The sequence below is a fragment of the Aquila chrysaetos genome, chromosome 2, assembly GCF_900496995.4.
Source record: "Aquila chrysaetos chrysaetos chromosome 2, bAquChr1.4, whole genome shotgun sequence".
Taxonomy (NCBI): domain Eukaryota; kingdom Metazoa; phylum Chordata; class Aves; order Accipitriformes; family Accipitridae; genus Aquila; species Aquila chrysaetos.
This window is the reverse complement of record NC_044005.1, coordinates 36,607,031-36,631,896: the sequence shown is the minus strand read 5'-3', so window position 1 is coordinate 36,631,896 and position 24,866 is coordinate 36,607,031. Positions and strand designations below refer to the sequence as shown.

General features: G+C 33.4%; 1 protein-coding gene across 21 annotated transcripts in view; it reads right to left on the bottom strand.

Moving 5' to 3' along the window:
- Window positions 1–24,866, bottom strand: part of RYR3 (ryanodine receptor 3) — a 245,220-nt gene that overhangs the window by 33,772 nt on the left and 186,582 nt on the right. For 5 of the 21 annotated variants that reach the window (XM_029998543.2, XM_029998586.2, XM_029998580.2 and 2 more), the window contains 14 exons: window positions 22,027–22,157; window positions 20,337–20,657; window positions 18,733–18,973; window positions 18,035–18,122; window positions 17,833–17,925; window positions 14,979–14,999; window positions 13,077–13,091; window positions 9,894–10,064; window positions 9,366–9,425; window positions 8,114–8,245; window positions 7,152–7,264; window positions 4,248–4,347; window positions 1,365–1,474; window positions 459–510 (listed from right to left, as the gene is read on the bottom strand). In XM_029998543.2, the coding sequence (XP_029854403.1) occupies window positions 459–510; window positions 1,365–1,474; window positions 4,248–4,347; window positions 7,152–7,264; window positions 8,114–8,245; window positions 9,366–9,425; window positions 9,894–10,064; window positions 13,077–13,091; window positions 14,979–14,999; window positions 17,833–17,925; window positions 18,035–18,122; window positions 18,733–18,973; window positions 20,337–20,657; window positions 22,027–22,157 (1,648 nt within the window). Of the gene's footprint in view, window positions 1–458; window positions 511–1,364; window positions 1,475–3,077; window positions 3,175–4,247; window positions 4,348–7,151; window positions 7,265–8,113; window positions 8,246–9,365; window positions 9,426–9,893; window positions 10,065–13,076; window positions 13,092–14,978; window positions 15,000–17,832; window positions 17,926–18,034; window positions 18,123–18,732; window positions 18,974–20,336; window positions 20,658–22,026; window positions 22,158–24,866 lie in introns of all 21 variants that reach the window. The other 16 variants (XM_029998617.2, XM_029998668.2, XM_029998677.2 and 13 more) reach the window with 6 other exon arrangements.

Genomic DNA, 24,866 nt, shown 5'->3' with positions numbered 1-24,866 from the left:
CTGCAGACTATGTGTTCTTGTATCATATCTCTATTTATATCCATAATATTTATCTTCAGAGTCAAACTCTCCTCATGTGTCAGCTGTAATCAATATGTTGCAAAAACTGACTGTCAACTTATTTTTGACAGACTTCAAATATTAACTCCATAATAATTATCCAAAGAATAAAGATAACTAACATGTTAAGACTGCTCATGAGTTAATCCTGTACAAAACAAAGTGCCAAGTGATATCAACAGGATTGCACCTACTGGAATTTTATAATATTATTTTAATGTAGGAAATTTCTCATTTTATATATAACTCTGAACAGCATTTGTTTCACTAAAAACATCGAAATTACTAGTATCAAGAAGTCCATGTAAGAAACAGAAGGAGAAGGTTTAAAAAGCATCTATAATTAATGGGAAGTACCTGAGTGGAGTGAGGGATGGAGCTTGAAATTATATATTTACCTTTGCCATCATGGCGGAATAGGCAATATATAAAGGATCATCTTCTAGTTTGCTATAAAGAGTAAAAAATATTTAAAATTATTTTATGATGTAGTAATAAAAAGACGTCATACTCCTACTAATATTTAAATACCATCTTTATTAAAGGGTATTTTATTAAAGCAGATACTCATATCTACTTGAAATGCTACTACACTTGAAAATCATATTATAAATGTATTTTCTTATCTCAAACCAAGTCTCTGTAACTTTTTAATTAAACAACTTAGATGTATATTTGGACATGCAACTTAGTCATGTTGGATAAGTAAGGATCACTGGCTGTTGCAAGGGCAGAAAGGTATTATGGAGATATAAGTGAGAGTAATTATAACTGTCAGATGGCAAGATTATGTTAGTCATACAGAAAAAGTATATGAAGCACTGGAATACTCTACTCATACAAAATACATATTCTAATCAATAGTATAAATTCCAAACAGAAACTGGCACTGAAAGAGATTCATGCTAATCATCAGTGGAACCTTTTCCGACATACTGAATAAAATGTAATGAATATCAACAACAAGAACACACATCTATTACCAGCAGAGAACAGGGGAGGGTACTCTGAATGAACCAGCAGTTCTTGTAGACTTTATGTTTCTACGAGAATTCATACTTGGTTATTTCTGTATTGGGTATTTACCAAGCTTTTAAAATGTCAAAAATAGTCAATATTTGTCTCAATATAAAGGTTATACTGAGTTTAAATACATGAAAACTTTAATGAAACCGAGACACAAAAAAAGTATTCACCATGCACAATAATGAACGGCAGTTGGGTTAAATCACTTCTGCAATGTTACTAGAAAACCAATTACTGTGTGCTTTTACTCAACATGCTTTTCAACACAGCTTTTTTACCTTCTCTCTGTGAGAGCACTGCGACTAAAATAGAGGATGATCTGATGAAGTGGATCAGGCTGTTTTTTCTCAGTCTCTTCTTCTTCCTCGTCCTCTTTTTTTGGAGGTGTCTGTCTCAAGATTTATATCAGAATATACAAATTAAGCTTCATGAGTAAGAAAAAAGTTGAGTAATTAAGCTTAGGAAAGGATTTCAGTAATTTTATTCTGTCCAATTTGTATTAACTTCCAGTATTCATCATATTCAGCAGCTTACAGTATAACCTGCAACATTATGTGCCTGTATGACTCAGAAGGAGTTAGAGTTATCTGATTGTTATTCATATTTGATAGTAGTATCAGTAGTTTCTCATTTGCAAGGTATTGAGAATGAGACAGTGAAAATCTTAGGGAAGCCTTATTCAGCAGAAATTATGTGTTTCCAGTGGACCAGAATTGAAAGAAAGTCCCAGCTCAACTATTTAGCAGGATAATTATTGGTAAATGGAACTATTTTTAATAATATCATCAGCTACATCCTATTCACACTACTGTTGGCTACAATACTTTCATATATCATTTCTAGGTAATCTTGATTCAACAAATGTAAGGACTGCTCTTATTGTCAACTTAAAACTTTTTTTGGCAGGTTGAAATATAACATACCCAGCACTGGCAAAAGAGCAGCGTATCACATTTACCTTACTTGTGTTATCACCCCTTTGTAGGGTTTGTAATTATTGTAGAATTATTGTAATTATAGTAATACTTGTAATTACAGAAGTTCAATTGACTTCTCTTGTAAATCTGAAAGAATTGTAATCACTGTTTTGATTAATGGCCTCATTCCTTCCTTTAGAAAGGAGCAACAAGCTCAAACAAAGACTGTGACCACATAATTGTCTAGAGTATGAGAAGAATATGTTAGCTGTAATTTTGAAAAATCATACAACCTTCTATACCAGTGGGTCTTTAAAAAGCACAACATGACTGCTTTTGCTAACACTGAAGCACCTCCGGATACAGCTTCGTGTGATCCATGAAGCTATATATTCATTTTCATGGTGTTTAGATACTATGGAGATAGGGCCCTTGGAAGTATTTTAGACAGAAGTATTTTAGACAAACTGACTACAGAGAGGGAAAAGAAAAAGCAGTAGGCTTTCTGAATCAATATTCAGTAACAAAATGCTGAAGTTTACCAATCACTTTTATCAAGTACAGATATAAACTAAATTTTTGCTGAATATGGCTGCATATATATACACTGCTCCTTACGATGTATCAACAAGAAAACAGCAAAATTAATTTGTATTAAAGCTGAAAATGTTAAAATTAAATATTATGCATCAACAAAAATTTTAAAAAGGGGAAAAGGATCAATTGTGTCAAGCTTTAAAAAACCAGTAAATAAAATATAGGAACATAGGAATTACCATAATGACAAAAATAGTCTGACAGTTCATCTAATCCATTTCTCTTCCCAAGAATGAGTATCATATAGTTCGTCTGAAGGCATAAACCACCTTAAAGCACTTCAGTGTGCATCACAGGATGAATGGCTTTTTGACCACAGCAGAAAATGACCTTATGCCCTGAAGCATAAGGATTAATATTTTATAAGTTTATGCATATGCATACAGTACACAAAAATTAAATGTAGGTTATAATAGGTACATAAAATATACATTAAAGTGGGCACTGAAAAATATGCCCAATTATGTCAGTACTTACAGCCAAATCCTGAACTAGTTTCTCCTCAAATGAATATTCCTCTGTTTCTATCCAATAGTTCTGATAGCCATGGAGGAAGAGGTTAATAGAACGGTGCCTGGGGGGGTTGTGAGAGTGAGATCAAGAGGGGTAACGGAACATAGTATAACAGCTCAGGTGGTTAATGATTAGTAAGGATAAGTATTTGTACAATTCTGATCCTCTGATTGGTCAGTGAAACAAAATGCAAAACATAACTAACATTCAGTGACAAATCTGCATGTGCTTTTGAACATTCTTACTTTTATTTTTATACACCTATGTATACATTACTTTTCGTTTTGAAGGCTTTGGGAGTGCTAATATACATCATACATGAAACCGCAGGACTGGAACCTTAATGCAAGCATGGGAAAAATACACACTTAAACAGACTGAGAATGTGTGGGTGGGATTTACACCTACAAGATGTAAATCTAGTTTACTAGTTTTAGGACATTGAGACAGCGGAAGTTGGCCATCAACACCAAAATAATTATCAAGTGCTTTCCAGCATGTTATCTGCACACGATCATTGCCTTCTTCCACACAGGGAACCCAAACCTCAGCTTCTTTTCTTTCAGTTCCAAATCAGGGCTGTATTAATGTGTCCTCAAAGAAGCTGGATTAGAAATACACAAAACCTGCTCTAGAAAATGACCAATTTTAGAAAAAACTCTTAGGCATATTAATTACTACTATTCATTAATTTAACTTTCCACAGAAAATACAGCTCATGGCAATAAGACTACACATAATAACAGCCAAACCATTCCATCTTCACATTACATTTGGGGGAAAATTTTGTTCTGAGGTGCACTACGTGAGGTTACAAAGGTTGTTCCACACAGCCATTTCATTTACTTTTATCCTGCACCACTAACAGAAACTATACAAATTGGCTGTATATACTATGACTTGTTTAAATACACTGTGCACATGAATTATTATTTCATAATGGAATAGCTATTGAGCCAACCTTCTAGGCTCTCCTGCTGGCACTGGTGCCATTTTATTATCAAATTTCAAAAACTGACCAATCAGAATCCCCACTGAAAATTGTACAAATTCATGTTTTATGATAACATCAAATCATGGCTGGGAAGGAATAAGTGTGCGCATAAGCAAGAGGCTCTCCACAAGTTACATTACCGTTAACTTGAGTATAAGCCTGTCATACTGAGTTTTTTCATGTACTTTTTCCAGCCAAACACGTTGAAAGGTGCTCAGGAAGAAATTGCTAATTTTGTGTCTGAAGAAAAGCATATAGGTTTTCATTGAAGAAAGGCACAAGTTAAATTCAATAAAGTAGTCAGAAAGAATGTATTCGTAAACTGTGTATGAAAAATTGCCATGTACAACTTCGCTGTATCTATGTGCATATACAGATGACAGACAATAAGACAGATTTTTTTACAAATTAATTTCCTTAAAACATCAAATACACACATCTCTGAGAAAACATTTATCACAATGTACATTCGTTAAACACAGAACATGAAGAATTAGTATTTCCTAACTTAATTGATGGTTTTTTCCCTTGAAAAATAAAAATATTTTAAAATACAACTATTTCTTTTCTATCTCCAGGCACTTCTCAGAAAAGGGAATACTTGGAATATTTATGGTAGAAGTTATTTTTGTATGATTTAACAAACACCTGTACATCAATAGACATTTCAATTTGTGAAATACCTTACTGGAATTCCTAAAAACTGATACATATAAGAATGTATTTTGAAGAAAATTAGAATATAATATGAGATTAACATTGGATTATATTGAAAACCACCTAAATCTCCAGAAAATTTTCAAATGAGTGAGCTCATTATTCACTGAAGATATTAATCTTTTCTAGGATAAATGAAAGGGTACCACCATAATGTTTGCTTACTGCCCTTTAAATTAATTGTTTCTAGCATCAAATTTAGAACTAACACTCCCAATATAAAGCAGCAACTAAAATGAGGAAATATACAAGATTGAAACTTGCACTTGAAACTCTGGTTCAAGGGGATTTACATAGCTCCTAGAATTAATCATTGCCACTTGAAATAATCTCCCTAGGGTTCAGAGATCTTAACAACTCAATCAATTTAACTGATGGAAATAGTTATAGGTGCATAATAGTGTGATAGCCTTATTTTCCTGTCAGGATCCTATGATTTATCTAGAAAAAATATGTGTCTGTAAACTAACGAATTTTAAAACTTTGTTCTGCACCTATCAATTGAGCAGTATACCTAGAAGTCCCTGCTCGTTGAAGGGGGTTGGACTAGATGACCTTTAAACGTCCTTTCCAACCCAAACCATTCTATGATTTTATGATTCTAAGTCCAAAGTGTTCTTTCACTCTTGCCTGTTTTGAAATGCAGACACCACAATTAATTGGATAAAATAGTTTTATGACAGTTCAGTTTTAGAATCTACAAGACAAAATAACTGGACAGATTTGCCTCACATTCATATTTAAATTAGGAGTAAACTCCACCACAAAATCTACCATAAAGTTTGAGAAGAACCTCAATCTTTTTAACACAGAAAAGTTTTTAATGAAAATTACAGATAAGGTAAATGTTCTACTTCAATGAGTATTATTCCAAATTTTCTTGAAAATGAAAATACAGATTCATAACCCATTTTTCCGCTTGGCAAGTGTTCCATCAATCGCAAAAATAATAAATAAAAGTGGGGTTTTTTTAAAAGCAAAAATAAGATGAACCATTTTTATCACTTCGGTGCTCATATATATTCCAAACATTTTAAGAATTTATAAATCCAGAATATGGTTGTAAAGAAAAAAAAAAGGTCACAAAAATGTCATACTGAAATGGGTGCTCTTCATACCACTTCCTCTTGTTTTTCCAAACACAATTCTTGAAGATGAAATGGTTGACACTAGCCAGTTTGTTCTTATGTTGTACTTAAACCTTTTCATTTCTCTGGTTCTTTAAAGATTGCCTGGTGGTAGTATGACAACTTAGAGATATTATTATAGTCTAGAACTGCTACTTTTTGTAAAGGAAGGATGTGTGCTTTTTACAGTATAACTGGCTTTTTATTTGTCTTGTGCAAACCTAATATTCCTCCAATATGTTAGTGGCACAGCTACAGAGCTTTAGCCGACATCAAGCATATAGATTGCTTTAACCAAGGCATTTAAAAATGCAATGCAACTCTTCTGTTAAATACTTCGCAAACAATCTTTGAACAAAAATATTAAACATGAAAGGTGAAAAAGTGCAGAAGGTGAGAAGCAAACTTAAAGATGTGCTGTAGGCTGTATCTGAATAAAAAGCAGATTTGTTGAGAAGGAACAGGGTAAAGGAAATGACCCCAATGCCATGTGAACTTAATATTGTGTTTAATGCAGTAGATGGATCCAGGCACAGGATGCACTTTATCTTGGACTTTGTGGTATCTACATTCAACTGGAGTAAGAAACAGAGCAACACAAGTCCAAAATATCATTCTGCACTGCTCTGCCCCAATAGCCACTTTAATGCATGTAACATTCTGATGTAGTAGCTAAAGATTGCTAAATAGCAATAGCTATTGATAGCTAAAGATAGCTAAAGATAGCTAAAGATAGCTAAAGATAGCTAAAGATAGCTAAAGATAGCTAAAGAGCACGAAGCGTTCATGCAATAGGAGAGGAATAGCCATACAAAGTTAAAAAAAGAGAAAAGAATACAAACAGGAGAATAAAGAGTAAGAAGAGCAACCAATCAGAGGCAAAAAAGGGACAGAAACAGCAACATCTTAACAATTTTCACAGATAACTTGAAGAACTATACAGAGTAACAGCTGACAAAAATGAAGCATTTTAGTTTTGAAGCAGTGTAATTCCTATGGTCTTTTCCCCCTCTGGTTATTTGTCATGAGACAAGTAATTTGCTACTGTGAGGAATTAGCTGATAACTAACTAACTCTTTTGTCTCTGAAATAAAATTACAGAGGCCTAACAATCAACAAACTTGTAGGTATACACACAAGCAATATTTGCATTCAGAAACAAACAAAAGTTATGAAAAAATAAATCTTTAATCCACTTACCTTGGCAGGTTGTATAATGGTGCCATTCTGAAACATGCAACAACAGCCCTTTTGCGTTGTTTTGACAGGAGTTTGTGCCAAACAGCTTTCTTTGATCTCAGTGGTTGTTCAACCTATGAGAAAATATCTTCTAGTACATACAATGGAAACTCTTCAACTTTCATTCAAAATTTTCTTTTTAGCTAGTGGTTAATGTAGTTAGCAAATTCGAAAATGTTACAAACGCTCCCCATCATCTGAAAAGGATCTTCTTTTGGGGTTTTATTTTGGTTTTTGTTTTAAAATTATTTAGAAAAAATACTGGGGGCCTTCTATATAGTACCTCTCAGTTTATACAGAAAAGCTTAAGATGCCAGAGTATCTCATGCGTGGGACTCCTTGGTAAAATTCCAAAATGATTATTTTGTCTGTTTCTAACTATGCATATTCAATTTTTCATGTGAACTAATTTCTGTGCTATATCACTTGTGAATGAAATGGATTAACTTTATGTGGGAAGAGTACAAATGCCTTTTTGTATTTAAATTGTATCATTTCAATGAACAGACAACAGATTCAAAAGTTGTTACAGCATCCTCAGGTGCAGAAATAGGAGACGGGCTAAAACCAGTATATTAAAAATAAGTGCACATGCAAACATCTCTTCCTGAAATTACACAGTTTTCAGCTACTGAATGGTGATGATTTGGATACTATACTACTTGTGACTGTTCACAAAGTTTTGCAGAGGCAAATACATCCTCAGTTTTCCCTGAAGCTAAACTGAGGCACTTCAACAGATTGCATTAAAAACTTTGCATATATACACATCTGTATATGTGTGTGTGTGCACATGCGTGCATGCACAAAAATGATTTTTATCTGGAAACTTTAATAACGACACTCACTGAAGACAAAATAATCTCTACAAGGAAAAATACTCATGCTACTTTAAAACACAGTATAGACATTTAACTTTTTACCTGTTCCAGATGATACAGAGCAGCTGATATCCTCTGCACACGTTCCACATTTCTCTCAGGGTCAGTAGGTTCATCACTCTTCAAAATGTCTTTGTACAGATTTAACTGCCATTTCACAGCTGGATCATCAGACTAAAAACCAACATATTTCGTATGTAAGCTGCTAAATGAAGATATTAAATTTGACTACCAGCACTATTATTCTCATAGTATAATAAAGAATGTTATAGATACTCCCACTTCATCTGTCCCCTTTCAATCAAAATTAACATCTGCTAGCTGCTCAGAAAAATGGCATTGGATTCTGTATACTGTTGGGTAACTGAACTCAATTCTTAAGCAAGGTTCTGTATTTTTATTTCATGAAACCAAATAAAGCATCCTGGGACTTCTGTATCCCATTTAACTGCAGTAAAAATAAGGAAGCACATTTAGTAATGGATTGACTTTAACTTCTTGCAGAACTTCTGTACTGACAGCGGAAAGCTGTTTTATGGAGTCAATAAAAGACAGCTGGAATTTCAGTAGGTGAAGAGTTACAGCCAAAGGTTTTGGGTTTTTTGCAAGACAGAAATAGAAAAAGCACATCAGAATTACTTAGTGTGTCCAATTTAAATGTAAGCACAAATTTATAGCAAGCAGACAATCATCTCCCATGACAGATAAATGAGTTACTCCTATTATCTTCAAAGACTGTAGGCAATGATCTAAATTATTTATTATTTACACAGTGATGACAACTCCATTTTGATATCATCTTTGATGGTGTATTCAGCATATAAATAGTAGGAACATAAATGTGCTTGTAAAACTCTTAAGTGTTAAGATGACACAAGCTCTTCTTATTTTATCATAGTAACTTTAAAATGCATATATCCTTAGAAATACTATTTAATCATCAGTGCAAGTTAAGTTCAAGAAGAAAAGCTGAAATACTGTAGTCTTAATTTTATTTTCTTCTTGGATCAAGTTGATTCTAAGTAATTATAGCTTTAAACTATAAATATTTCAATTCTTTACACTTGTCCCATTCTATAGGACTTCCTGAAACTTTAAAACACCAGCCAAAGCTACAAATAAACAATTATTGTCTTGAAAAAATAATGAAGAAAAATGTTAAGTGGCAATTTTTTTAATAGCTTTTCACATTCTCATTTTTGTTTTTTTATGTATCACAATAAACAAAACAATTGTGACTTCTGTGTTTTAAGAGTGCACATCAGCATCTTTAAGACAGATTTTTTTATATTACCTTTTCCTGCAAATGTAAGTTGTTACGTAAATGTTCTTTGACTTCATCATCAGTGTCCCTCTGTAGAAAGGTAGAAGTATTTTGCAGTTGAGATTATGACTCATCTCACAAGAACATGTACAACATAGAACAGCTTTTATTTTAATATTGAAACTTAACCTCTTTTGTTTTCAAAGTACGTAAGTTACCAGAAGGGCATGGGACAAAGGTTTTCTTTAATTTTGACCACAAAACAAGGATTAAACTTTGAAGGGAATTAAAGCTAACTAATGGTATTTCAGTATTTGGTCCAAATAAATATGCATATGTAAAAATGTACATTGTATACAAATGGAAAATGACATGGAAATGATGGCAGCTGTCTATACACACTACTTTTTCTTGTGAAAGCACAATTAGCCGCTATAACTGCTTACAGTACATTGATATATTTAATTATATTGACTGCTTAGATATCTATGCCTCAAAGTTCAGTTTATAAAGTTCTGCTTATTTTGCATTAAAAACTACTACAAAGTATACACTTACATGGCTGTATCTAGTCTTAGCCAAAGAGATGAGCTCTTGATCTCCAGGAGTACACATATTCAAACCAATAGGAAGCATCTTTTTAAGCGCAGCTACAATCAAGGATGTTTGTATGGAGTACAAATCCCCTCTACGTTTTGATTTCTTTCTCTCTTGATCTTGTCCTCCAGACTATAATGAAAAAAAATAGAAAAGTAAATGACTGTAATTCTCTGATCACACACTTTTCCAACACACTTTTCCCCTAATGGTCCAAGGAAACTATATTCCTGATGTAGTACAATGAATTAAAAATGCTACATTAGAGGAAGGGTGTACAGTCTTGAGCAGGAAATGTAAAAGAATACTTTTGGTGTGCACCAGTGCAGAAATTGCAATAACAGTAATATTTTTAAGAACAGTAACATACTTTTGTGTGCATTCATACATATGAATCTAACTATATTTTCTGGATCTTACCTCTCAAATCAGAGACAACCCTAAAATTAAAAGCTGAGTCAGTCTCAGGGGACACTATTAGTTCTCAGTGTTACAAATTCATGATGTTTACATTTTTGTTAGAAACTTACATAAAGATAGTTTTCCAGGGTCTGAATGAATGAATATCATCTGATTTGCCTCAAATGAAAAATGCCAGTATCTAAAAGGCTTTGATTCAAAGCAATAAAACACCAATGAATTAGTGCCTCTGGGAAAAGCACTGCCCTTTGGCTTTGGCTAATATAAGTAACTCTGGGATGAAAAATTAAGTCTTTTGCATCTCTGGAGATCATAAGTAATAGGAAAAGGAAAACAAAAGAGACAGAGAAGTAAACAGCACAAAAGAATAACACCTGCCCTATCTTCTTACAGCAAACACTGTACAACTATATTTAACACACAATTTTTCATTTATGAGACAGTGAACCAAAATCTTTAGAACAGACCCATATATTTAATGAACATATGGTAGACAACAACAACATAAAAATAGCCCAGTTCTGAATTCTGTACCTAGATTAAACTCCTACTACACTCAAGGGGAGTTTTGCCTAAGATAAGATTTCAGGACTAGGCCTCCAGGCTTGTACAACACTACAAAATAGCAAATGTTTGCATTTAACCCTCCACATCCTTTTCCCTCTGTCAATTAAGTTTTACTGACTACTGTTTTTAAAATACATTGTGTAGTTCCACATAAGGATACAGCAGAATCCATTGCAATTCATTATTTACCAATTATTACCACACTATTATCACAGTAATCACTGGAAGAAAAAAAGTCAGCCATACATGTTCTACTCAGTGGTAAATTTTGGCAAATTCTGTCTTCTAGATGGTGAATCTCTGTGTATGTAGCTGGTGTTGAGCATTTTGCAGGTCAGAGGGAACACACAATGGATGTGGCTTCCTTTCTTAAGGAACTAACAATTGCAAGAGAGTACTTTGTCTCAAAGCTTTGCTTTTGGAAGTGCCTTAGAAATAGCAGTGATGTAATGGCTATAATAATGACATTATTTGTACTCTACATTGACAGCAGACAAACAAATCCCACAATGTATCACTGTATTCCAGTGGCGTCACTATGCATCTTAAATAAGGAATAACAAAATATGTAATAGATATATTTAAAAAAAAAAAAGGAAAAGGAGATATACTGGTTTACTTTTCTGCATCTTTATGCTTGAGGACATTTTACACATCCAATTTTCTTAATTTTCATTTGAGATTAACAACTAGGTATCAACAAGGTAGGTGAAACTTAAAACCTGAACATTTTTAAAACATGAAAAGAAGATCCATTCTGCCTTTGCCATCCAATTCTGCTGTCTGTGAATTCACAACTCCTGCTGATAAATGTGTAAGTAGAGTCACAGACAGAAACCTAAATGACATAAAAATTATCTCTTTCAGTTCTAATATGCACTATATGAGTGCATATATACACAATACCTTCCTTTCATATGTAAAGAGCATTAAATAGGATATATTTTCCCTAAATAATTAACTGTGCTAAAAGGACCTCAACAAAAAGAATGATATAATCTGGTTGCACATAATGGTTTTACTTGTCTGAGGATTTAAACACACAAATGGACATTTATTCAACAAACATATACAGAAGAAGAATTACAGATTCTCCAGCAGATTCATAATGATTAAATATACAATAAAAAAGAAGGATGAATTTATTTATACTAAAAAAAACCAGCTAAAACTGGTTAAGATGATGGAATTAATATTTTTAGTATTTCCAACCCTCCTTAAACCTTCAATTCTCCAAGATCATCATGAAAGCATTCATTAAATCCTACTCTATATAATTGGGGAAGTTTGACAATAGCAAGTGTGGAAACAGGTCTATTAGTTTAACACAACTGCTCACTTTTTAACTTATGCGTCCAATTTAATTGATTAAAAACTCTTCACAGCATCATGTGTGCTTCTCAGCACACAGGGTGAAGGGAAAGATGAAAGGGTTTTATGCTTCATTTGGCTGTTCATTGTGCTTCGACAATGAAGAACACACCATAGGTTGAAAAGTACTCATCTGTATTAGAAATTCATATTAAAAAGAGATAACATGAATGATGCAAACAAAGGTGAACTATGGTTCACTAGAGACAAAGAAAGCTTTGAATAAATTAAATACGTAAAAGAAACAAGGATTATTCAAAAGCTTTGTCACATCTCACATATTTAGTAAAGATAATTTTAATTCTGGAAAAAGGTAGGATTTAAACTCTGTATCTTACTTAAACTTATTGGTTCTAATACAATCTTCTATTCATCTACAGACAGGGTATAGGTTATAGCACATTTCTCCCGTATATTTTTCTTGCCTATCATAAGCCAAATACGTGTTTCTGATGACTCTACTTAGGCATTGCTTTTACAACATCTGCTTCAATGTATTAGCAAAAAAATCAGAATGCAGAAAGACAGCAGAGGCGGAATGTACATCTAATATAATTACAAGAGGTAACTTTACTACATTTTCACATTAAGCAACATGGGGGAGTGCCAAAGGGAATTTCAGCTGCTCTGGTCAAATACTGCCACTTTAACTCAGAGAAAATTCATAGTAGGTGGAACCTGAGCCTTCACTTTGTGACGCCACTGCTATGATCAATGGAAAGAATGCTTGGAGCCTGATCATCTCTAAATCTAAAACAAAGACACATCATGCACTTTGACCTGTACCTTTACTTGCATGGCCTGTATGAAAGAAAAATAAAGGGAAACAAACATAAGTAAAAGAGATGAAAAGATGATAATTTTACAAGTTAGTAATAAACTTACTCAGCTTTATCAGGACAATAGAAATATTCTAAGTTTGTAGCTAAAACAATAGACTGTAAGTGTATAATCAAATGAGACCTTAGTGAAATAATTTTTATTCAACTTATTCCTTATTAAATGATTGAACTTCTGAATTTATCTGTTGCTATTCAGCACTACCATTTGTTGGTTCAGCACATAAGGGAGTACACCTAGTAAGTAAGCATATCAGTATACTAAATTACTGCATCTTTTCCCAATATTGTTAAAAGGAGGAAGGTGTCTGGAACTCTGGATAGTCCAATAATGAAAAATAGTCACATTTTTACCAAAATAGCTCTTTCTATCCCTTTTCCCCATCAAAATATGATTGAGAAAAATTATGTTTAGAAATGGAAATCAAACTATCACTGTGAAGATGTAGCATTTCATTTATAGATGTATTTTCCCATTGTATAGCTTGTTACTGTTTTGAAGACAGCCTGAGAGAAAACTTGACTTAAGCTCATATCTCTCAGCAGAGAATAGAGAACACTACTATAAACTCAACTGTAACTCTCATACATACACAGGTTTTTTTTCCTGTTTATTATGTTAGTACCATAAATACACTTAAATAAACGTGTATTCCATAGTCAACACTATATTCTCATTGTGTGAGGCAATCTTAAGAAGATAACAACAAAACCATGTAGTTCTAGTAAAATGGCAAAAAAATTCAACTGTTACTTAAAAGAATCCTTGACCAGGCATGGGAAAATACTATAGAAAACTGTTGGTTAAAAACAAACAGAAAAAAACACAAATACAAACAAGCACCCCCTTCTGTGATAGCTCTAACAGTAACTTTGTTTTCTTATGATACTTGAATTAGCCTCAGAATGTTGAAGCCAAGCTATTACTGAAATCTCTTTTTATATCCTACTATATTGATATCACACAGTGAAGAAAACCAGCTACAAGCCAAGAAAGACTGAAAGACTAATCATCAAATTAAATGTTAAGCATCTTAGAATCTTCAATACCTTATTCAGACAAATAGCAAATTTTAATTGAAAATTTCAATTGCGTGAAATACGTAGATGCTATGCAGACATGGCTCAGCAGATGTACACTGAAGGTAAGTAAAGACAAGACGTTATTTATATTTAATTCATTAGAGATCACCATAAAAGTAATCCACTCATGATTTACCATAATATATCTAAAGGAAACGTATTCTGTGCAATTGAAAGAGTCTCAAAGAAGAGATCTAAAATTCTTGCAGAAAATACTAACATGAAATCCTCTAGTTATTGTAAATTTGCAAATAATATGTATTACATATTACAAATGGGCACAAACCACAATGTTGTTTTGTAATACAAACTTGGATTTTATGACTGCCTCAAACTTCTATAACAGGTCTATCCAAATGCTTTTCAAAAATAGATACAAAAAAAAATTCATAATGAGGGCCAGTCAAATATAAGTTCAGTAGGATATGCAAGTGTTTAGCAACTGAGTTTATATATCTAGCCAAACATTCATTTAGATTCTAAAACTTACACAGAAAAATTGCCCACATATGTATTACACATTTGTTAGGTACATGTGAATATATACATTTAGTCTTTTACAACAATTAACTGTAAAACACAATAGGACATCATTGCATCTTAATCAATGCCATTTTATCAACAAACCTATGAAGGGTTCAAAAATAACAGATTAGTGGAGTTGAATGTGTTTAAATTCTCCATTTCAACACTGCTATCACGAATCTGTTATTTCAATGCAATCTAAGTTACCAGTCTCTCTCAGACTGAAAGTTCTCTAACTTACCATTCCCCTCCGAGCAATCTGCTGCCATTTTTTTAGAAAAGAAAAATTAAAAAACTTGCTCAGCTGTTACAACATTTATTTGAGAAAATATTAACAAAGTTAATATTATATAATCAAAATACAATGGGTACTTAATAAATTTATTGATTGTTATGATGCATCATTTGTTACCCCTGCTATTAGCTACCGAGAAATAACGTAATCCTAATCCTTCATCCTCTGCATATTTTTTTTTCTGCATATGGCATGTAAAGATATAGAACCTTCCATACATGATATATCGCACCTTACATACTAGTACTATCACAGTATCTTGTATATTAGGAAAATTACTAAGTCTCTGTTGTAAGACAGACTGTTGTCTAAAGCAGTCTGAGATCAGCATAGGGCCTTACTCCTTTAAGAGACCCGAAACTGTTCTGTCTTGGGCCAACTGTTAACAGCCAATGTTCATACTCACAGTTACCTATACATTCTCATGCTTGATAAATACTGGATGTGATTGCTTCCACTAAAAATAATGTGAATAAAGAGGAATCGGTGATAAAGAGGAAAGTGCTAATTATTCTGTTAGCATACTACTTGCTGAGCTGAATGTTAATATTAAAGCAAGAAATTATAAAAATAATGTTCCCTAATGTAATGTCCTCTACTGATTATTCTCTGAGGAAATAAGTAAGTATCAAACCTTGTAAGAAACCCTGAAATTCAGTTACTTAGAGAATTTCTTGTTTATTCTAAAACTATGCAGTCTTAAAAAAAAATTATTCAGATCTAAATGTATGCTTTAATGAATGCATTGGTTTTAGAGCACTTACATTATGTATTATATATTATGAAATGTTATCAATTTCCTGCTTAGAAACCATATATAGAGAAACAATACAACACTTCTAAAAGATGCCTCATGTATTGTATCATGGTATTTAAGTCATCATGAAACAAATGCCTATGTAAATGATCAGCTGTTCTGCAATCACTCCTGCAGTTACAGTATCATATTAATAAAAAATTCATTCATGAACAATACAATCTTTTACTTCTTCCTATATTAACAGTACCCATGCACAGTGTCCTTGAATGCTATGATTTGATATTAATATGCTTACAAAAAATTATATGCATATAAAAAAATGTATAATCTCCCTGTACTGTACACCCGTATGAAGAAAAGTGCATTTACCTATGCATCTACATCTCTGTTATGTATTAATATATTTATACAAGTATTTATAGTAATATATCTGTATATTTAAATAACAGGCATTTGAAAATGTAATCCTAAAACCAAACTCTCTTAAATTTGGGTCATATAGATTCTTGATGTTAAATTCCTGTGATTTTATCCAAATGGGACCAGTATGATAGATACCTATTCTTTATTTTGTAAAGATTTGTTTTGTCATTCCTGCTATGCAAGATTGACTAAAATATAACACTAAGAGTTTACATCATATTATCCTATTATCAATACTGCAGACACAATTTAGACTAAATGTGAATCACCTGATTCTAATCTATCATGGTTTAAAAAAAAGTACACCTAACTCTTGGCTCCTTAGGCCAATCCTAACGTATAAATGTTGAAGTATACATATTAAATGTATGTGTAGTGATTGCCATATGATAAAAGTACAGAGCTACGTGTTAGACTATGATTGCAATTGATCGTTAAGTAGCCTCGACTGTGCCCACTACTCATTTCGCTAATGAGGATAATACAAACGTTTCAATTCTATCACACAATTTCAAGGAGCTGCATCTTGAAAACAATGAAACACATTCAAAATTTATTTTTCTCCAAATACTGAATTCTCAATATAGTTTGAATTGCTGTTCAGGACCAGTCATGAACTAATGACAAGCAGAAAATCTGTGATTTTTGCTTGTAAACTTTCCAGTATCAGGGTTTGGCTTAACCAAGTTTCAGAACTTAAAAAAATATAATAGAAAAGAAGCAAATGTTTTTTAAGAGAATTAAGAAATGTAATGGCATGTTTTATCTGACTCTCTATTGTCTAAAGTTGGAGTTACAGTAGCTAGGTTACAGACAATCAAAATATAGTGAAATACAAAACAATAAACCCCACCACTTCTCTGGAACGCTTTCAAAACAGGATTACTCCAAACACATTACAAATATGAATAAAACAAAGGGTTCTTTGTTACATTTACCAACACTAATTTGGAATTAGACTTCAACTGGCTTTAGCTGAGTAAGGCAATCTTCCTCAGCTAACGTCAAAGCAGCATTTTTTACCTTGACAACACGCATTTTCTCTTTTACCCAGGTAACAAATGTACTTTACAGCCATCATGTCGGCATCTTGTCATATTGAAAATGAGCAAAAAAAAAAAGAGCGTGGTCATTAATAAGAAATGAGAAAAACAGTGCACGTATGGCACACTATATGTGTGAATAAAGAGGTATATGCAAAGACAGCATTCCTCCACCAAAGTTGACAGAAAAATACTGATTGATGTTCACAAGAAAAAGATACGGCAACCAATGTTTCTTCACTTGCTTTTATAAAACACTCTACCTGGTTTTTTTTTCTGAAAGATCAATAACCTATATTACAGCCCATATTCTCTTATACGTCTAACTTTTTCAAATCAAGACCTTTATTTTAATCTTGTGTCTTTGACTACTTAGCAGACATTTAATAAGTAACTCTAAGGTACATAGCCTATATTTTGCACAGTAGTTGTCATGTCTATCATCAAGAAGCAAAATCCTTTTTTTGTTTCTTCTACCAGCACAGCAGCTGCAGTCTGAGTAGATTTTCAGAGCCTTCTTACGTGCTAAACACATGCTGAAAATTTAACCGACCCACAGATTTTCATTACTTACTTTAGACATCTTGCTTTTGGTGTCTCCTGTTAAAAATGCCAAATTGTTGATTTCATTCTGAATCACAAAATTTTGTTCTTCTCTTTTGAAATTCTAAAGATGAAAAAAAAAGAAATCACCAGAAGTTTAATTCATCTGCAGGTACCATGTTTATATTTAAAGATAGTATGAAATGGAAGAAAAAGTATACATCTTATCTTACATGTGATTTACACCACAGGATGAAAACTTCAGCTACCATTCGAAAGAGTTCATCAGAATCTGCATCTGGTTTCTTTAGCCAGTTGGCTCTAATTACACAAACAAGAGAAATTTGAAATAAGACATTTTAAATATGACAACTGAATATAACAATCTCTTTTTAATAGATCAGAAAAGTGTAGGCACAGAATAATCCTTCAGTAAATAGTTGAGGAGAAAAACTTCTGGTAATTCCAAAAGCAAAACAATGTTGTCCAAAGACTTTTTATTTCCGTCTTAAAAAAACAACACAAAAGGTTAACATCTTTGTGGTATTATCTACAAATAGAATGATTCAATTAAAGCAAAATAGTTTTTCACTCCTTCATTAACAGTTAAGGTTTTTAGCCATTTTTTAGTTTTTGAAAGGCATATTAATTTGTAATGTCATTGGGCTGTCGTAGCATATATAACAAGTCTGGTCAGGATATGTGTTCTCAATGATAACAGTGCAGTTACAATACAACCAAATAAGCCAAATGCGTGTGAGAAAAAGGTGTGAATTCAAGGTACATCATTCTCTAAGTTAAGAATCTTAAAATACTCAGGATCTGATTCTCAGCATAACACTAAATGCATTGTGTTCTTTCCGATTATCTGATCACGGACTCCAGTACATTACCTAATAAATATGAGTTTAAATTATTAGTTTTTATTTACCTGTTGTTGTCTACATAACGTATCAACATTGGATAGAAGGCGTAAAGGTCTCTACAAAGAACAGCAAACTCATCGAGAATGAGTAGCTCAGCTTCTTGGGTGTCAGTTTTACTATCTGCTCTCAGTTGCTCCTCTTCCATCACAATCTTTATAGCTTTCTTCTTCAATTTCTCCAGTGTTGGAATAAAGTGAGTTTTGAGCAGATCAGGCCTGGCTTTGCTGATGATGGGTTGAGCATAAACTATACATGAAAATATAGATAATGCTATGATTAATGCACAATTGATGTTTTTCATCGTATTAATATGAACTCTGCAGTTCTAGAAAACATAAAGGTCATAGTACTTCACATATTTCTGAAGCATTATAAAATTATTAATAAAACTATGAATAGAGATTTGTAACAACTGTGTGCATCGAGAGATTAAAAGCTAGTTACCAGGAAACCAGATTATAAGTATTTCAGTCTTACGTCAATTAAACTACTGTGGTTTTGGCAAGTCACATGTCTCTAACTTAGGACCTAAACAAAGTATAGATTGAGAGATAAAGTCCTCACAAAAGTACTGTTGGTTTTTTTTTTTGTGTATGTTTTTTCTGTATACAATGTCAGCACATAGTCAGAAGACAATATTCTGGAAGAATTCCTTTACCTCTTTTGCCTCGGGCAAGCTAAAAGGCAGAGAATGCATGACTAAGACCATAGATCTATTTTGTACAAGCATTAGTAATAAAATGCAGACCATGAGTCAAAAATCCTTGCAAGAACCACACTAGTACATTATCTCCTTACGTAGATAAGCAACCACTACAAAATTGCAAGCAGTGTTCTCTACAATTAAGCAGCAAACTTCTTACTAAATTTTAATGGAATCTTTATTATTATTAAAGACCTTCTAGTATTTAAAATAATACTGAAAACCCAGTACCAATGGGGCATTAAAATTTAGCAGGAAATTATTACCTTTACATGGGTTTTCTTGAACCATCTTATTGCATATTATACTCTTACGCTGTTTAAGATGAATGATAAAATTTGCATACAGTAAATTTATTCAGGTAGCTAGCTACTAAATGTTACAGGACATTTTGAGAAATCTTTCTGCTCATTTAATAGCTGGCACAGTTACTCAGGCAAAGCAACTAATTCTGAACTTGGGTTATTCCTGGGATTATTTCATCATATACACTTTCTTTCCCTTTTGTCCTGATATTTCATGAACAGTATTCACAGGACTTACACCCTCTACTCTAATATTCAGTTCTTAGGTGTCTTGAAAACTCAATGCAACTCACAACTCCAAATTAAATGCTAAGGCATTTATGCATTAGAGTGCATAGAGAAGGTAAGATTTTTCACAATCCATTATGTTGTATAGAAAGCTCTCTGCTTATAGTCATGCTACAATGCATGCATAAAAATAATAAATTTTTTTTTAAAAAAAGCTTTCTCTTATTGTTATTTATCTACTCTTTATCTTTCTTTCCTACTGTTTTTAATTACGATTTATTATTATTATTATATCACTGGGTAATGTGGTAGAGCATAGCAAAGTAATTAAATATTATTAGGTACAATTACCCTTTAAAAATATTTACAGTACCTGCAATTCTTTTCATCCAAGATGCTTCATCTATTCCCAGATTGTTGTTAATGATTTTCAGAATGTTTCCAAGAATGATGCTCAGATGCTCAGATGTTATCATTGTACAGCAAGGCCCAGCACTTTGAGGAAGACTCTCAGACCCTCTTTCCCACCAGTAGGACAAATAGTTGCACAGCATGGGTAAGATAACCTCAATTACATGAGGCATTTCGGTATACCTTGCTCCAGACTCTGCTAAATCATTAATTTCCTTTATTAGTCCATCCAACTGAGGGATCTCTGGACACATCTCTTCTACTGTATCAGGCATACCTAAAACTGCAAGCAAGGGTAGAAAAGCAAAAGATTAATTAACAAAATAAAAGAGAACATCTACATTAATTTATGTTTAAACTCTAAATACAAATAACATTGTCACTCAGTTGTTTTTCTGTCACCATCTTGGGCATACATAACTACAGTAAGAATCTGGGGTATACATGGGTCTCTCATCTCATAAATTATGTCTTTTTGATGATGTGCATATAGCACTGATGTAGACAATAGCTGCCATAAAGCTATGGCTTTACCATAAGGTGTCCTGCAATTATCTGGTGAGCAGACCAGCTATGTAGAAGTGCAGAAACGAGAGCTTATGTCAACACTGGATAAACTCTGGCCACTGTTTCCATAATCATTCACAACTTTCACATCAATTTGCAAAAGATCAAATCCACCTCAGGGAAAAGGAAACAAACAGCTCAAAATTATGGGTAAGATTAAAATTAAATTGTATCTAGTTCACAAACTCTGCACATCTATCTCCCAACAAAAATGCCAAGAAAGAAATCCAGTTGTCAGATGCTTGTATTAGAAACTGAAGGGTGCTTATTCAGCAATTAACAACCTATCATAATCTCTCTGCCAGTCACTCCAGCAAAATTCTTCTTCCACCAGTGCTGGTTCTGTAAAGTAGAACTGACAAAGGAAGGTCTAGCATGAGCTTTTCCATAACTTCTTTTATATTGAAAAACACAGGAAGCATATGGAATCAATCTGCCTACTTTTTTGTTTTGTTTTATTTAAAAGAACAATGATTTTGGTAGGTAATGACTCTTACATGGATCAATGAGGAAAATACTGAAACACTTTAAGATATGAGAGTCCATCATGAGTAAGTCAGGAGAGAAGCAAGCAAAGAAAATCTGTGTAGAAGGACTCATGCTCCTTTGATTAAGGTTTCATGGAATCAAAGTCATATTTTGTCAGGAGTTCCCTATACCAAACTGCATTGGAGTACTGGTAAGACAACAAAAAATATAGATAATATTCCTGTTCACATAAATAAGATATTACACCTCTTGTATGTTGCTAGTAAGAACACAACTGTACAATTTGCTAAAAATTTTTGTAACACAGATACCATCTTCTACTAAGCTTCAAATATTACAGCATGCAGCTTCAGAAAAGAACTCTAACATCATGTTCGGAAAAATATCCAAATATGCTAGGAGAAAGGGAACAATGTTAATACAGTCTCAACAAAGTAGAGCAAGGCTAAAATGACCAGTAATGAAAGAGCAATAGTAGAAGTTCTCTACTGAGGTATATACTTGGTTTTTTTCATGATTACGATTTCTTTCTATTACTATTAGTTGGAGCGCAGCAAACACCTTTTTTTTTTTTTTTGCAGAGGAACAGTACTTACTTGCTCTTTCTCTTGCACTTTTTGTGTTGAAGACAGACAATGGGTTGTGATGGTTGAGAGAAGGTTCAAGGAATGCTACTGGAATGGCTGCTGCAAGAGATGCTAAGCACTCACCAAGTGCAGGACGCTGCCTGTATATGAGACACACTAAAAGTTACCTGGGAGGAAAAGTCTTTCACTAGGCTTTCAATGTCTAACATGCGCTATAAAGCAGCATTAACACTTATTGCTGATTTAGTTGATCTTTTTAATACATTAGGAACTATGTGACAATTTTGAAAAATTGTATTTCTCACATGAACAAAATTACTGAAAATTACAATGGTATAAGAAACACATCTTTAAAAAAAAAAAAACAACCAACCTCCACCAAGTATTGTATATTAAAGGTAAACTGCTCCACAGCACAACTACAAACTATAGAAAACATGTCTATAATATACATAAAGAATAGATTAGTAACTGCATATTCTTATCGTACCTTCGGTTTGCTTAAACAAGGAGCAAATGCATATAATCAATAGGTATTTGTTTTGGCAGTCATATCCTTTTTCAAGATTTCACTTCTTTTCTGTAGATATATACTTTTTTTCTTTTGCTTCACACATTATACCATTTACATAGTCAAATGATGAGAAACACTACTGCTACTTATCGAAGACTGATTTCATGACTTTATGGCATTCTGTGTGGCGTGTTCTGAAAGGGGCAATTCTGCATTCCCACACACAACCTTCCTATGTTCCTACTATTTGTCTGTTCTGTGCTAGCACTAAAACTCAAACAGTATCTTGGTAAGCTGTATGAAGGAACTGGTCCAGCTAAAAAATAAGCCTCACCATAAAAACAAAACTAACCAAGCCAAACCAACAGCAACAAAACACATTCATCACCTGGCTGCATAAACACTATTTACCAGAAAAAAAGAAAGGGGTGGAAATGTACAGAAAAATGTGCAAGAGATGCTGAGACAGTCCTTTTCAGCATAAGACCAGACTCACATTGGCTTAAAACTAAAGCTAAGGTAATCTTTCGAAGTTCTGAAGCACTGTTTGTACCAGATGCCTTACAGATTTTGTTATGCTTGACATACAGATTGGATAAAGATAGCATACACCTTTAATCCTTTGAAGCTCCATGGTTTTTTTGGAATACACATGGACCTGTTGGAGCAGGTCCACAGGAGGCCACAAAAATGATCAGAGGGCTGGAACACCCCTCCTATGAAGACAGGCTGAGACAGTTGGTGTTGTTCAGCCTGGAGAAGCTGAACAAGCTCCAGGGAGACCTTCCTGCAGCCTTTCAGTAAGTAAAGGGGGCTTATAAGAAACATGGGGGCTTATAAGAAAGATGGGGACAAACATCCCAGGGCCTGTTGCAATAGGACAAGGGGTAATGGTTTTAAACTAAAAGAGGGTAGATTTAGACTAGATATAAGGAAGAATTTTTTTTATGATGAGGGTCGTGAAACACTGGAGCAGGTTGCCCAGAGAGGTGGTAGATGCCTCATCCCTGGAAACATTCAAGGTCAGGTTGGACGGGGCTCTGAGCAACCTGATCTAGTTGAAGATGTCCCTGCTCATTGCAGGGGGGTTGGACTAGATGACCTTTAAAGGTCCCTTCCAACCCAAACTATTCTATGATGCTACGATTGTTCAACTTTCAGGAATAACAACAATCCTAAAAAGATTCCTTTTTGTCAACAAAGCCTTCCTAATTGTATGACCTGAAGTCAAAGATCATGACCCATCTACTACTTCATCTTCAACTGCCTGTGTCAATTTTTATTTCACAACCATGCTGGAAGGTAAAGAGATATGCAACTATATACCCTCCAACTTGTTTTGTTGCAGGAGAAACAAAAGAAACTGGCAAAAGCAATGGCCTTACAGAATTGAAAAACACTATAAAAAATAAATAAAAATAAAAGGATTTTTATTCCCTTAGGTATTTCATGTAATGTGATTCACGTAATATTAGTCTATTTCAAGGCTGAATGCTCATTCATTCTCTGCTCCACCTATAGATCTATGTCATTTCCCTTACCTTCTGACCACCCACATAGTGTACATTTTGCAACAAAATACATGATGCATTAGTATCACAGATAGCAACCACAGAACATTTAATTAAAAAGCAAATTTTTGATAATGTTAGAATTCCTACTTTATTTATAGCACAGCATGTTCTCTTCCCATTTAAATTGTAATGAAAGATGCAATATTATACATATAGGAGATTTAATAAATTTTCATAAAAAGGAAACTTTATTACTTCTTTGCCTTCTGTTGGATCAAGAAGGAAAAACTTGGTGTGTGTGTGTATATATATATATATGTACACAAACACATATTAAAAAGTAATTTGAAAAGACTAACCTCAAATGCACTGAGGCTATTTAATCACATGCGTGACAATGTCATAATGCATACCCATCTTCCCATATGAAAGGAGGATACCAAGAAGCCAAAAGAAGAAAAAGTGAACAATTATACAACAAGGCTAAGAAAATTACTCAAAGTGCACAGATATTTTCAGTCATATGGAAGTCCTAAATATAAGAAACCAAGGGAAAGCCTGTAATTTTGCAGGACAGAAATTAGAAAAGATAAAAAATTACAGAGCAGATAGTCGCTGACATAAAAAGCAAATAATGTAAAACAAATCACTCGGGGAACTGAGTGGTTCAATAGAATTTATGGAGTAAAAGGTACTTAAAGAAAAGCCAAATTAACCCTTTAGACAAAATACACTAGAAAGACCACTAACTGGAAACATTCACTCCGAAGAATGAGGAAGAACTGTCAGAGGCTGATGTGCAAGTCTTGGAGGAAGTAGAA